Source organism: Perissodus microlepis, chromosome 22 (genome assembly GCF_051167445.1).
Source record: "Perissodus microlepis isolate ML-2025 ecotype Zambia chromosome 22, ASM5116744v1, whole genome shotgun sequence".
Taxonomy (NCBI): Eukaryota; Metazoa; Chordata; class Actinopteri; order Cichliformes; family Cichlidae; genus Perissodus; species Perissodus microlepis.
This window is the reverse complement of record NC_140481.1, coordinates 25,455,931-25,468,416: the sequence shown is the minus strand read 5'-3', so window position 1 is coordinate 25,468,416 and position 12,486 is coordinate 25,455,931. Positions and strand designations below refer to the sequence as shown.

At 40.1% G+C, this 12,486-nt stretch overlaps 2 protein-coding genes, 1 long non-coding RNA gene and 3 other non-coding genes across 13 annotated transcripts in view; all 6 read left to right on the top strand.

Annotated features, from left to right (window-relative positions):
• The first annotated feature begins 1,146 nt into the window (after positions 1-1,146).
• On the top strand, positions 1,147-3,543 carry LOC146363278 (uncharacterized). Of its 7 annotated transcripts, none has more exons than XR_014799326.1 (6): positions 1,147-1,253; positions 1,683-1,744; positions 2,254-2,353; positions 2,638-2,687; positions 3,045-3,131; positions 3,243-3,543. It is a non-coding gene; the product is annotated as an uncharacterized LOC146363278 (long non-coding RNA). The 7 variants fall into 7 exon arrangements; XR_014799325.1 differs by having other exon boundaries at positions 1,656-1,744; XR_014799322.1 differs by having other exon boundaries at positions 1,404-1,744.
• LOC146363281 (small nucleolar RNA SNORA9) lies at positions 1,435-1,569 on the top strand. The gene has a single exon (XR_014799358.1). It is a non-coding gene; the product is annotated as a small nucleolar RNA SNORA9 (small nucleolar RNA).
• LOC146363280 (small nucleolar RNA SNORA9) lies at positions 1,783-1,917 on the top strand. Its single transcript, XR_014799359.1, has one exon. It is a non-coding gene; the product is annotated as a small nucleolar RNA SNORA9 (small nucleolar RNA).
• LOC146363279 (small nucleolar RNA SNORA9) lies at positions 2,407-2,540 on the top strand. Its single transcript, XR_014799360.1, has one exon. It is a non-coding gene; the product is annotated as a small nucleolar RNA SNORA9 (small nucleolar RNA).
• A 1,840-nt stretch (positions 3,544-5,383) lies between the features above and the next one.
• On the top strand, positions 5,384-9,628 carry rbm43 (RNA binding motif protein 43). 2 transcript variants are annotated; one of them, XM_084918711.1, is made up of 3 exons: positions 5,384-5,450; positions 6,484-6,559; positions 6,659-9,628. In XM_084918711.1, the coding sequence occupies exons 2-3, from the start codon at positions 6,551-6,553 to the stop codon at positions 7,841-7,843; spliced, it is 1,194 nt and encodes a 397-aa protein (XP_084774837.1). In that variant the 5' UTR covers positions 5,384-5,450; positions 6,484-6,550; the 3' UTR covers positions 7,844-9,628. The 2 variants fall into 2 exon arrangements, with proteins under 2 accessions (XP_084774837.1, XP_084774838.1); XM_084918712.1 differs by having other exon boundaries at positions 5,400-5,994.
• Positions 9,629-9,738: 110 nt separating this feature from the next.
• The window catches only part of myo1g (myosin IG), a 71,950-nt gene continuing 69,202 nt past the window's right edge, over positions 9,739-12,486 (top strand). The window contains exon 1 of the mRNA XM_084918710.1: positions 9,739-9,960. The gene's annotated coding sequence lies outside the window, so the exon portion shown is untranslated. The remainder of the gene's footprint in view (positions 9,961-12,486) is intronic.

The following is a 12,486-nucleotide window of genomic DNA, read 5'->3' as shown; positions in this document are numbered from 1 at the left end:
GAAATCGTGGTACCCAGCATTACTAAGGACACTGAGACCATGAAGAGCTTTTGCATCTAGTTTTTAAACATAACCTTATTTGAAAACTGCAAAACAAATGGATATGTGTTGAAGATATTATCTGCTCAAAGTCAACTGTCCCAATGATGATCAGTTCATTGATCCATTTCTGAACAGCAAAGTGACCTGAGCCAAAGGCCATCGTCAAATGACTCTGTGGCGGGGGTGTGGTTTGCTGGCCTGCTGCAGAGGAAGGGTGACACAGTGAGCTCTCTGGGCGGCACGGAGGCGGGGAGGCAACAGGTGTACGGGACTGTGTTAATGAGGGAGATGTCTTTTTGTGTGCCCACAGTGAGCTGGAGCAGATGATGCTGGCAGAGAGACGGAGTGGCTGCGTCCGAGGCGGGTGCCAAAAAACCGCAGATTATTTTCAAAATAAAAAGACACTAAGCATAACCCGTGTGTGTGTGGGTCCTGTGTCACAGACTCCCATCAAAATGACAGTAGTTGCCTATCTGTCTTCAGTGGTCTGCTGCCAACCCTGCCAACCAACTACAGCTTCTTTCCTCACCACCACCACGCTTTTTTCTCTGCTTTAAGAACTGGAATGTATCTTTTGTTTGAGAATGTGATAACTGTAACCCACATAATATCCCTTAGGGATTAATAAAGCATGCTGATTCTGATTCTGAAAAGATTGCTTAAAAATTCCTTTTTTCACCTAACAAGTGCAACAATCTGTGTGGAAAGTGTTTTCAATCCTTTATTGTTATTGGGGAGGCTTGCTTACACATAAAGTAAGTACTTCAAAACTGATCATGTATAAATCAGTGGATGAACAAGTTTAACATCCTGAGTAAGTCCCTGAAACTGGTAACCAATAGAAAACCCCTATCCTTTAAACAGATTTTAACTTACTTTCATTTATTGTGTCTATTATTATTTTGTCATAGTTTTACATTCTTAACCGTTTAGCTTTATTTATTCATGCATGTATGTATTTTTCTATGTATTTATGTATAAAAAATTACAAAGGAAAAAAAAATCAAACCAACATTCGGTAGCCATCTTTGGTGTTTTACTGCCCCCTGCTGGGAAACCCCGTGCACATGCTAAACTACGTCACATCCGCACAGAGTCTCCAGTTGAATTCAGTGGACGAACATGGCGGTGCGTTTGATTAATCTGCTACCATCCAACCTGAAATATGAAGTGTTTCAGCTTTCACACACCAAGTTATGACTTTGAAGCGGGTAGGTTACGTTACAATTTACTTATTTTTACATTAGTCGCGTTTTAAAGTTTTACACGCCGCGTTTCTTTTTCGTTTCTTCTAACTAGCTGTCTCACACATGGCAGACTGAGTTTAACAACAGCCGGTGTTTCTTACTTTGGGTCCACAGGCTGAAAACATTTTACGGTGTTCTGAAAATCCCGCAGACCTTTCCAGCGAGGCTCAGCCTGCGGTGGCTCTGTCCTTTCCTGTTGTGTCTGCTAGAGAAATGTGAGGCTGTTTGAGGCCCTGCTGTGACCCATCATGGCAGGGTTATAGGTAAACCTCAGACAAAGTAAAACAGATTTTAAAGTGAGTGATTTTAGCCATTTTGGTTTTCAGTGTATCAGATAGTTGTCTCTGTACATTTGTGTTTATTCAGGTGTCTGGATTCTGCATTAATCCACAGGGGCAGTGCACGAAGGCTGGCCGCTGCCATCGATGGCATATGGGTCACGAGATGTGACCATGGTAATTTCTTCATCATAATCTTCCCTCTTGTAGTTGGTTTGCAGACCTTTCCAGCGAGGCTCAGCCTGCGGTGGCTCTGTCCTTTCCTGTTGTGTCTGCTAGAGAAATGTGAGGCTGTTTGAGGCCCTGCTGTGACCACTCGCTGCAGGGTTGTAGGTAAACCTCTGACAAAGTGGACAGGTTGTTTTGTTTTTTTCTTTTAAGTGATTTATCAGTTACAAAGCAGGCATTCCTTATTTCTGTGCATTACTAATGTCCACACACAGACGGCATAAAAGATAGAAGCAGCTTCAAGGTGTGAAAAGATGTGTGTTAAACCTTCTGCAAAGAGACTTTTGCTCCTGATGAATCTGAAACCTTCAGTATTTCTAAAAAGTTCAAAAATACTGTCAAAAGTAAAGTTAGGTAACATTTCAGGCAAAATTCCTTGCTGAAGTTTACAGATGCTAATATTTGAAATGGATCTCAAACCACGTAAACCTCACATTTATCTTTCTCTGTTTACACAGGCGGCTGGCTTCTTCAGGAATGACTCATAAAGAGTAGCACATGAAGATGGGCAGCTGCCATCTTCAGTTCCAACCGCGTGGACCACGAGTTGCAAATAAGGTAATCTCTCCATCGCCATCTTCCGTCACGCATGACGTGAATGTGTAGGTGGTGTGCAGACTTTCCAGCGAGGCTCAGCCTGCAGTGGCTCTGTCCTTTCCTGTTGTGTCTGCTAGAGTAATGTGAGGCTGTTTGAGGCCCTGCTTTGACCATTCGCTGCAGGGTTATAGGTAAACTTCTAACATTATTTTACTCTGTTTAAATTGAAGCTGAAGGCTTGTTGTAACACTCGAGCGTTGTATTTTAGCTTCTTTACTGAACCTGTTTTTCTATTTTCTGCACAGGAGAAACCACAGCATGTGTCTGCTGTTGATGTCTCAATAGACACCAAGTGGTACGTTCACCTGGACATCTCTTAACTGTAATAAGTGTCATAGCAGCAGTTCTGGACTAACACAAAGTGCAAATTGTTTTACGGTCCTCTCACAGAGGCCTCACTCAGCTCCCATTACCTACCACTAAATCCTGTGTTTACAAAAAGAATTACATGTTTAACATCAGTAAGATATTTCTGTTAAATGCGCTGTGTTTCAGCATTTAGACGTCAGGCGCAAATAAATAAACAAATGTTTATTTAGTGAACTTTTGTGTGTGTACGTTTAGTCCTGCTCAGTCAGGTTGTTGGGTAATGTCTCTCAGTTTGCACATAAACAGTTCTGTAAGTGAAACCTGTGCTTCTCATCTTTTCTAGCATGGCGGTGCTTCCAGAGAAAAGCTCTCCAGTGCAGATGGTTGTTGTTGCTCAAAGCACCAGAGATTTAAGAGTCTGGCCTCACAGGTGAGAAAATGAATCCATGAATATCTGACATATTTTTATTTTTATTTTTTAAAACCCTTTTACTAAACTGTCTTTTTTTCTTCTTCTTCTTCTTAAATTTGTTCTCTGCAGATTTCATCCAGAGAGCCGGAGAACCAGTTGATCAAGCAAAAGAAATAAATATTAAAATATTTTTTATTGCACTGCTTTAGTAATGTACAGGTTGACTGTCATTTGAAGCACTTGTTGGTTAAGTTGACTTGCAGATTTTGTGGTTAAATGCGGAAAGAATCTGTGACACTAAAGAAACTAGAAAAATGTATTTGCACAGAGATAAATCGATTATAATCTGTTACACATTTAAACACATGAAAGTGTTCAACCAATTGAAATGAATACTAGAGAAACATTAAAATAAAATCATGAAAATCGATCTTGTTTTATTTATTTCATTCCTTCGAGGAGCTGGAGCAGGTGACGTTGGGAAAAATTTAAAACTGCTGGCTAAGGCTAAATGTAAATTCAGTAAAATTGTAATTCACATCATCAGTAATGACACATTAGACCTGGAGTGACATGTTTAGCTGCTTGTTCTCCATAAATTGCTGGCTGTCTGAGTGGTGTCCAAAAAACCGATGTGGGCTTTATAGATAATTGGGAAACTTTCTGGAGGAAACCTGGTCTTGTTAGGAGAGACGGCATCCATCCCACTTTGGATTTTGCTCTGCTCTCATTTCTAGAAATCTGGCCAAATTTATTAACCCTCCAAAACGTGACTATCTAGAGTTGGGACCCGGAAGCAGAGTTGCAGTCTCACACGCCTCTGCAGCTTCTCTGCTCCTGTTATCCCACCCAAAACCCCATCCCCTTAGAGCTGGGTGGAGAACTCCAGGCCTGAAGGTCCGGTGTCCTGCAGGTTTTAGATCTCACCCTGGGTCAACACACCTGACTTAAATGGTTAGTTCATTACCAGGCCTCTGGAGCACTTCAAGACAGGTTGAGGAGGTAAGTTAACTATTTAAATGATCTGTGTTGAATTAAGGACACATCTAAAACCTGCAGGACACCTTGAGGCCTGGAGTTCCCTGCTCCTGCTTTGGACAGAAAACCCAAACAGACTAAAAACCAGCAAAAAAAAGGATTTAAGCACAAAATATTACAGAGACAGAACATTACAGTAACCAAAACTGCACTAAGATGTAAAACAGTGAAATACAGATTATTAAACAGAGGTCTCAATTCTCTCAACAGAATTTGTTAAATGCACATTTATCTGTCTCCTGATTGAATCTGTGATGGGTAACCAGCTTGTCTTCTTCTGGCTGCTCCCTTTCAGAAATAAGTTTCAGAACGCTAATATATTTGATGAAAGAGTTTGTCCTGCCCATAGATAGTAAGATTTTTTTTTAATACCCTCCAGCCATAAATGGCTTGTGGGGTATTGTCAACACCGTGCTGGGTGAGGGGACAGTTTGTAAATGCGATAACTGGAGAACGATTGGAGTTGATTTGATACCGTAGCTACATCTATTGAAAATCTTGTAGAGTTCAAATCTCATTGACCTTGACCTCAGAGGTCACGTTTTCTGATAAAGTCGTGAATGTGTTAACAAGGTGACAGGATTTTTAAACTGATACCAGAGGTGTATCTAGTAGGATGCTGAGGGGTATGATGGAGTATTAGGGACACATTAAGAAAAAAAATATTTTAAAAAGTACTATTTCAAGATAAAAAGTTAAAACGTGGGGATTACAGTTGTTATTTGAAGACAAACTGTCATGGCTGCTAATGCCCTCTGCAAAATGTTTTGTGTAGATGCTTTGTGTAGGGGGATTAGCAGCTGTGGAGGTTTGTCCCAAAACAACTAATTCTGCCTAAATTTTTAATTCTGCATTATATCCACGTGAGGGCGCCATTGCACTACATCTAGGCACTAAAGGTTAAAGACCTGTTTGACTTTAAAGGGTGACCGTGATCTAATTGGGTTTCTCTGTTTATCTAACACTAATAAATTGATATGACAAGTTTAAGGGCTTTTAACGGCCTTTACACAGCAGTGAGACATTTTTAGTCCGTGAACGAGGTGGAAATGAACCAACACTTTTTTAAAGTGTAAATGAACCTATTTTAATGCATCCCAAGAGATTTCCATTTAAAACTGGTTTATTTTTAAGCTATAATTTAATTATTGGTGGTAATAAATTATATGTTTTGCATGGTTTTCTGTGTAAAAAGTGTGTGGCGGACATGACGTGTCAGTTTCGATTTCGTCCTGACTTCCATGGGGCTGTGGAGTAAACAAAGCCGGTGACATGAAGACAGAGAAGTGAGCAGTAACAGTAAGTTGTGGGTCGTCAGATCCGCGGTGTCTGTCTGTTTCTGGTATCTTTACTGAAACTATGATGGAGTAATCTCATGAATCAGCAGGAGCAGTGTTCGTAAAAAAAAAAAGTTTAGAGGGGTTTAAAAAATGAAGTTTTTGCTTTGCAGTGGCTGCACATCATACCTGCACGTCTTTTATTCAGTTTTGCGGGTCAGTAATGCTAATCTGCACATGTTTTGTGTCTATGACTGACCTCAAAGCGCTACTTTCACTTTCGATTAAACTAAGTAAACGCGACAGATCCCGTGCTTTGTCTCTCTGGCACCAGAAAGTAGAAAACAAGTGAGTCTCAAGGTGTTTCCAGCTCCTTCCTGGAGATGCATAATCAGGGGAGCCTGGTTAGGCGGTTGGGGGTTCCAGGTGTTTCACCAGGTGACAGGACAGCTGAAAAACATCGGTTTATTTCCTCAGACCTAAGCACGGAGGAGGGGAGGTGCTGTAGGTACGTGTGCCCCTCTCACCAGCCCGGACAGGCCGTCATCATAGTCCAGGACCAGAGGGTGAGTCCACCTGGAGCTCAGCTGGCCTTAAACAGGGGGTCAGGTGGAAGTGAAGGTGTTTGCTGTGGGTTGGACGTTTCTGTGTGGATAATAATAATTTCAGCCATTCAGGGTGCATTAATCTGTGGTACTTTAGCGCCCTCTGTAGGCATTAGAATGAAATGTAACAACAGTAAAATTGCCTCCGCGCTCCCGTTTTTGTCTTGGACTATGATAGAGTTGCTTTGCATGATTCACAGGTTAAAATAGTATTTCTTTATCTGATCCTGGGCCCTCATGCAGACCCTCAGTTCATCCTCTGAAACAAGCTGTGCAGTGAATATTGTTGTTTTTACTTCAGTTTTATTTAATTTAGTTTGCAGAGTGGGTTTATTTACCAGCACTAGGTGAGAGGAATAAGGGATTTGATTATATGTTATTACAGTGAATCAGGACACTTTAACGCCCAAGTTGAGGCTATAAAATAATTTTAACATCTTTTTTTAACAGTTCCTGCTGAGTTTAGCAGACTGATGTGCTGCAGATTGATGATCAGCAGTATCGTTTAACCGTGAAAATGTCTGAGGTAACTTGAACATTTACTGTTATTTATGTTCTATTAGGTCAGATTTATCCTTTATGTATTTATGCTGTTGGTCCTTCTCTCCCTCCCCCTTGTCCTCAGATGGATTTCCCAGTGGAGGCAACACTACATTTGAAAGAGTTTCAAGATGAGAGAGAAGTGAAGAATATCCTCAGGTTGCATGGCTTTGAGATGCATGATCTAGGAGAAGGTCAGGTGCGTGTAAAGGGTCATTTTTCTAAGCTCAAAGAGGTAAAGGCTAAATTAGAACAGCTTCCCTTATCACAAACCAAGATGTCGCCATCCTCTTCATCCTCACCAACCCCAACTGCATCCTCTGGAGCCATTCCCAAAAACTACAGTCACAGAGACAAGCCCCCACACGCTGCTCTGTCTTCCCCCACCTCCTCCTCCTCATCAGCGCCAGGCCCTTCTCGTAGCCGTCCAGCCTCTCATGGGTACGCTGCAGGCTCGTCCCCAGACCAGCGTGGTTCCCTCAGGCACGGAGAAAAGACTTTTGTCATTGATGCAGATGTGTTCAAGTATGCTGACCGGTTCAGGAAAAAAGAAATGGACAGCATCCTGATCAGCCATGATGTGAAAATGAAAGCACAGGATTGTGGTGATATGGTCAACATCACTTTAACGGGGAGTAACTCAAAAATAGCACTGAGTAAAGTGCAGAGCCTTATGGCTTCTCTTAGCAATACACTACGCACACAGGAAGTTCCTCTGCAGGACATGTCTGATGATGGCAAAATGCTTTTAACGAAAATTAAGAAAAAAGGAAACGTTGACGGTTCGGTGCTGGTGTCCGAGATGGGCGACAGGCTTCATCTTATTGGCTCATCTCACGAGAGCTTCGAGTTAAAGCAGAGGTTGCTGGATGGGCGTGACCGGCACGGACGCACGGGGAGAGCCTCAGCTAAAGGCTCCAGAGGAAGGAGCAGCTCCGCTCCACCGACTAATCGCAAGAGCACAGAAACAGCTGCCAGCCCTGATACATCACCCGGTGGAGCCACAGGTTACTCCCCATCCAAGCACCAGGATGATGAACAGAAAGATGCCACAACTGGGCGGGAAGTTGATGCTTTCCAAAGTCGGCCAAGAGCCCGGTCTCTGTCCCGTGTAAATAAAGATGCAAAGAGGGTCAATGGCAACCCGAAAGAGAGAGAAAGTAAACCTCCACCTCAGAAGTCATCCAAGTTAAAAAACCTTTTAACATTTAAATCCAATGAGATAAAGAACACATTTAAAAAGATAAATAGAAATTTAAAAAAGAAATGAGAGAGAATCTCTCTTGACACAAAACAGAGCACCGTTGCTCTTCTTGTGTGTGAGTATTTAAAAGGGTATAAATGCATGTTTTTTTTCTTACTGAGTACCTGTGTGGTGTTACACCACTAATACTGAAACCAGGGCTCAAGCTTGAAAGGAATATGCATTTGCCTTTTAAGGAAATGCAGCCTGGATCAGTGGTTAGCTTAGCTTAGCATAACGACTGGAGAATGACAATAAACCTGTTTGTTGTTTATTTAATCCAGACAAAACACGTGTTTTGTGGGTAGAATATGTCCTAGCCTGGTGCTGTTTCTGCAAAGAATAATTTGACATTTAAAAAAAACAAAAGATTTAAAATTAATCTACATATTTTTTCAAAATGTCTGATTGTTCTTCTGAAAAGAGACAGAAGGTTTTATTTTATTTTTGCAGATGCCACCAGTGTGTCTGACTTGGCTCTGTTAAACTAACAATACTGAAACAGAGCTCATCATTCAAACGTCTAAAAGCATCTGAAACCAGAAGTAATAAAATGTCTGCATAAAGCATGAGACTGTGGACCTCCCCACCACTAAAAAAACACACATCAGTTTCCTGTTTAATAATTACATACAACAACAGAGGAGGTAAAGGTGAGCCCTGCCTTCTTCCCCTTTTCTGAGTCTGCTGGTCAATATGTAGTGGATGGAGCCACCCAGTGATTATTCATTTTAACGAAACAGCTCCATCCCACCTTTTTTGTTATTATCTGGGGAGTTTCAAACCTCACTGTTACTTAAAATTAACTAAATGAATAAATAGTGTGTGTAGTGTTGTGAGCAAACTTTCAAAATCCAAAGAAATGTGAATCAATGTTCTGTTCAAACAAGAAAAAAAGCTGTTTTCATGTTTAAGGAGCTTAAACCAAAGGACGGTTTCTGTTCATTTTCTGTTGATGATTGAATTGTTTTATTGCTGCTTTTTTTTTACACTCAGACTTGTTAGATGATGGTGTAATCTGTCAGTCGAAGGTCAGGCCGATGGCCGGGTCAGATCTAATTATCCTCTGGTGACCCTTGAATGAAGTTGGTCATTTATGCTGTTCAGACTTTGGGAGATTTTCCAGAGGTTCATTTGGATAAAGTCCAGACTGCTTGAAGAATGAAGGTTTGTGCCTTAAACCTATCAATGCTGGCAGATACACCACTACCAGTACGCCTATCTTTATAATATCAGCTGTGTAGATGTACCAGTTTATCTCCGTTGTTTACCTTTAACTTTTTTTAATACTTTAAGTGTAAACATTGACTTATTTCCGTTTTGTGGTGCAATATTCTGATTTTGGTTCTGACACAACACTCTTCAAAAGTAGATTTTTTAAAACATTTTAAACACTAAAAATAAGCTTTACGTAAAAAGGATTAACATTAAAGAGGCAGGACACTGACATGTGCAGAGGAGGGATAATGGATATACTGGACATGCTTAATATGAAGGGGTAAAAGAGGAAGACCAGGATGTCGTGATGGAGGACATGCAGAGGGTCGGTGTGACAGAGGGGGATGATAAGGACAGGGAGGACAATGAGACTAACTGAAAATACCATGACTCTGTATTTAATAGTTAATGAAACGTTTTTATTGTCAACTCAGTTGACTGACATCTCTTAATCGTTATTTTTGATGGTTGCACCACCATTGTTTAATATTTTCACACATCAGTATTTGCTCTGGATCATAATGGCTCACTGAAATGGAAATTATGAGAATGTATAAACCAGTGAATAAAAAACAAGCACTGTGCACATTTTAAGGCTACGTGATGTTTATGAAATGTGGTACACCTGTGTTTTTCTTCTGGATCTTTTAGTGACTGTGTGCTCTGTGTTATCACATTTTCCCTGTAACACCAATGGAGTCAGAAAAAGATGAGGGGAAGCCAGAGCAGGAAGTGAAAAAGTCTCTGACGTTGATCTGACCTGAGAGAGGAAGTATTGATGAGGATCTAACAGGCTCACTGTAGTAACTGAAAGACCAGCTGAGTGTTTGAGTGGATTTTGCTGCCATTTTGTGGTAATAAATTTAAGATTGGACACTTAAAGGAGACTAGAGGATGTCAAGAGGTAGATGAACGCCCTGCAGTAGGTAGGCGTTTTGTTTTTCAGTCAAAAAGTCCCTTTACACGTCTATTTTCCAGTAAGTGTATGTATCAAGTGTAAATCATAAAGACCACACACTGATGACTATGGTTATGATTCAAAGGCTGTTTTTTTTACGTAATAATGAAAACACATTAGTACGGTGAGAAATGTCTCCACGCAGCCTAATGTTGTGGTTTCCCTGTTTTGTTATCGGTCTGTTGCTAGGTTCAGTCACACACTGAACATGAAATCAAATACTGACATATTTTTTATTCATCAAGACAGAAAACGTAAAGATAACCACTTTTACTTCAAGGATTAGAGTAGCCACATTACACCAATCCCATCTCAACCTCGAGTTAGTGCTTTACTGAAGCTTTCAGCTGTTTCACAGACTTCATCAAATGACTTTTGTGGGCATTTTTTATCATAAAGACTCCCCCATTCATGCTGACTTAAAGGTTAAGCAAGTTGATTCTTAGCATTAAATATGAAAACCACAGACAACAGCTTCAGTGTCTGAAAAGTATAGGAGAACGTGAAAAATGCATTCTTTTTATTGACCACCAGGGGGCGACAATTCTAGATGCAAAAAGATTTCCAGTTGCACAGTCTATGGGAAAACAACCCTCAACTTCCTTAATCTGTGACCACAGTACACTTTTTTGATGAATTTTCTGCTGAATTAATTAGGGAAATTAAGTGAATTATGGTCACTAGTGCTTAAAGAGCTACAGTGTTTTTGGCCTGTTTGTGATGCTGGAAAGCTTACAAAGTCACAGGGGCTGTAGATGTTGTTTAAATGCTAAAAATAGTCAGTGCTAGTGTTTTGCTAGGTGGTTGCTATACAGTTATAATTAAACTTTTGTTTATGTGTGTAAATTAGATAGTTATTGTTGAGCTACTGACAAGAAATTAAAATAGAAAAAAAACCCAGGTATTTTTTAGCCTGTTGCTAGGTGGCTGCCAGGAAGTGTAATGGTGTCATAATATACAATGCATAATTCAGCACTTGTGGATATAAATTAGATGTTACTGTCATCAAATAAAAATGATATAATGTTTTGTTTTTTGTTTTTTTGTTTTTTTGTTTCCGGTGCATTAAGACTTTTTAGGTTGTTGCTAAGTGTTCATAGCATGATGTCATCATTATATGTGAAATAGATAAGAACCTTAAGAGGCTAAGATGTACCTGCGCACTGAGTTTGTGCTGAAGGCATAGGAGGAGTTTTCAGATCCAGTTTGGTGAATTGACTGACTCTTATATAGTGCTTTTCTACTCTACTTGAGCACTTTATAGAAAGTAAAAGTACTTTATAGACAGAAACAAAGACACAGGTTAGAGATTTTGTGTCATAGCCAGAGTATTAGAGTAAAAAAGAACAATTATTCAGGACATGGTGACCAATCACAAGTCATTAGCCAGTGAGTGTGTGGATTTACCAATTACTTGATTCATGGTGTGACTGACTGTGGTCTGACTTCAGGATACGGCATAAAGCCCGCACCCTAAAAACATTTTTCCCAAATATGGTTTCTATCATTTAGAAGTACAAGTAGTTGTTAACACACTGATCAGGGTTCAAAAGTTCCCTTTTCTTGTAAATAGACAGGAAAGTTTAGTTAACCGAGATCATGTGTATAATTCTTCTTGGATAATTGGTTGGGTAAGTGGGGATTGCCAAAATATGTCCATTTCCCAGTGTGCACGTTCTTACTTCCTCTCCTCACATTTTAATCTCTTCCACAAGAGATACAAGAAGAGGAGGCAAGGGGGGACAGGAAATTGAGGCAACAGGCATTTAACAAAATGAGACATCCTTTCCGTGAATGTCCTTAAGCACATTTAAAGGACAATATAAAACCAGGCTTCTTCGCCCAGAGGAGTTGCCGCTTGTTGGTCACTGGAAAAAAATGCAGATTTAAAAGCACTTCCACACTATATTAGAGCAAAACGTTTATGGTTTTTCATAAAGAGCAGCTTCTTATCCTTATCACAGACTCCATTTATCAAAGAGACAATACAGGCATGGATTTGGCTCATCATGGCAAAAACAGTCCAACTGAGTCATGCTGTGTCACTTGTCTGTGCTTGGAAAGATAAGTGAGAACTGCAGGAGCATGTTGGAAATGCAGATTGAGTTTAGACTCACTGACTCGGTGCTGAGAGGAATCCAGATGTAATCATCTGAATGTATAAGTTCATCCAAATGGGCTAAATGGGCTTCAAGGTTTGAGAATAAATACATTTTTAGACATCTGTTCATCAAGTCTTTGGTCTTACTCTATACTTAGACACATTTAGAGGAAGTGATGTTTTTTCGTCATTTTCTACACATCACCATTTTTTCTGAAGATGCTCCTAATAAAGGCTGAAGATATAATTAGTCAAAGTCAACTGAAAGCCAAATTCATCATTAACCACTCAGAAAAGGTTGAATATACATATATATATATATATATATAAATGAGACTGCCACGTTTATAAAGCGAAGCTAATGTGGAAGCGTCTGAAATACCTGCATTATTA